General features: G+C 58.1%; 1 protein-coding gene across 1 annotated transcript; it reads left to right on the top strand.

Moving 5' to 3' along the window:
- Positions 1–19: 19 nt before the first annotated feature.
- On the top strand, positions 20–1,380 carry LIPT2 (lipoyl(octanoyl) transferase 2; the record flags this gene model as incomplete). Its single annotated transcript, XM_014590159.1, is given in 2 exon segments — positions 20–391; positions 1,160–1,380. Coding segments are annotated over 2 exon segments (593 nt in total), but the record flags the coding sequence as incomplete, so codon positions are not given.
- Between the last annotated feature and the right edge of the window lie 5 nt (positions 1,381–1,385).

Genomic DNA, 1,385 nt, shown 5'->3' with positions numbered 1-1,385 from the left:
GCCCCGCACGGGGCGAAGTCCGAGCCAGTCCCCAAAGCCCAGGAGGGGACCGAGGCGGGCGCGCTCCTGCTCTGCGAACCCGCGGGGCCCGTGTATACTGCTGGACTGCGGGGTGGCCTGACGCCCGAGGAAACCGCGCGCTTGCAGGCCTTGGGTGCCGAGGTGCGCGCCACAGGCCGTGGAGGCCTGGCCACCTTTCACGGTCCGGGCCAGCTGCTCTGCCACCCGGTGCTCGACCTACGACGTCTCGGCCTGCGCCTGCGCACCCACGTGGCGGCGCTGGAGGCGTGCGCCGTGCGCCTGTGCCAGCTCCAGGGCCTGCAGGGAGCCCGCGCGCGGCCCCCGCCCTACACCGGCGTCTGGCTGGGCGGGCGCAAGATCTGCGCCGTAGGTGAGCGCGGCGGGGCGGGGTCTGAGACCGGGGCGGGGCCGGCGAGGCTGGGCCAATGGCGGTGAAGGTGAAGCTCGGCCCCGAGACTTTGTCCCAGAACTGCCCGCCGCGTTCATGCGTTTTCAGCTTCTTCACAGATAGCATTTTCAGAAGCTGAAGGGTCCTCAGAGATCATCTAGCCTAACAGTCATTTTTACTGATGGAGAGACACAGAAGTGCATTGCGCACATACTTATGAATGACTGTGTCAGACAATCCAGGCACTAGCTTGTTTTCCATTTTTATTTTTTTTTAAGTTACTGGAGGGTGTGTTTGGTGTCCAGTTATAGACATACAGAGAGGGAAAGTGAGGGAAAGCAACGCCCCTCACGGGAGATGGTCATGTTGCAATCCTCTTTCGAGATTTTTGGGCACACAAGCACATTTGCACGGCGTGCTTTTCAAGCCCCCACCACCCACAGTGCGCACTTGGCCATGTGGGATCCAGCCGTCTTGACCACCATTCCCCTGCTTGCCCTTTTTCTTTCTTCTTCTTTTTTTTTTTTTATTATCAACAGAGTCTCTGTTAAATCCTGTAATCCTCGTTAAATGCAATTAATGGGGAGTCACACAACCCTCTCCCATTCGTCCCTTTTGCCCAGTCTGTGTGTAGTAGGTTGATGCTCTAGAAACAGTGTAAACAGCAGGGATCTAGTCCGTCCATTGGTCACACAGAGGAGGGGTCCGAAGGAGGGTGTCTGTCCTAAGACCCTTTGTCTTGCTTTGCAGGGGTCCGCTGTGGAAGGCACATCACGTCCCATGGCCTGGCGCTGAACTGTTCCACAGACCTCACGTGGTTTGAGCACATTGTGCCCTGTGGTTTGGTTGGGACAGGGGTCACTTCCCTGAGTGAGGAGCTGCAGAGGCATGTCACTGTGGATGAAGTATTGCCACCCTTCCTCGTGGCCTTTAAGGAGACCTACAGATGCACCTTGATCTCAGAAGACAGCCACAG

Source organism: Tupaia chinensis, unplaced genomic scaffold (genome assembly GCF_000334495.1).
Source record: "Tupaia chinensis unplaced genomic scaffold, TupChi_1.0 Scaffold000047_1, whole genome shotgun sequence".
In the NCBI taxonomy this organism is placed as follows: domain Eukaryota; kingdom Metazoa; phylum Chordata; class Mammalia; order Scandentia; family Tupaiidae; genus Tupaia; species Tupaia belangeri.
Note: the sequence above shows the minus strand (reverse complement) of the source record. Positions and strands in the feature narration are given on the sequence as shown.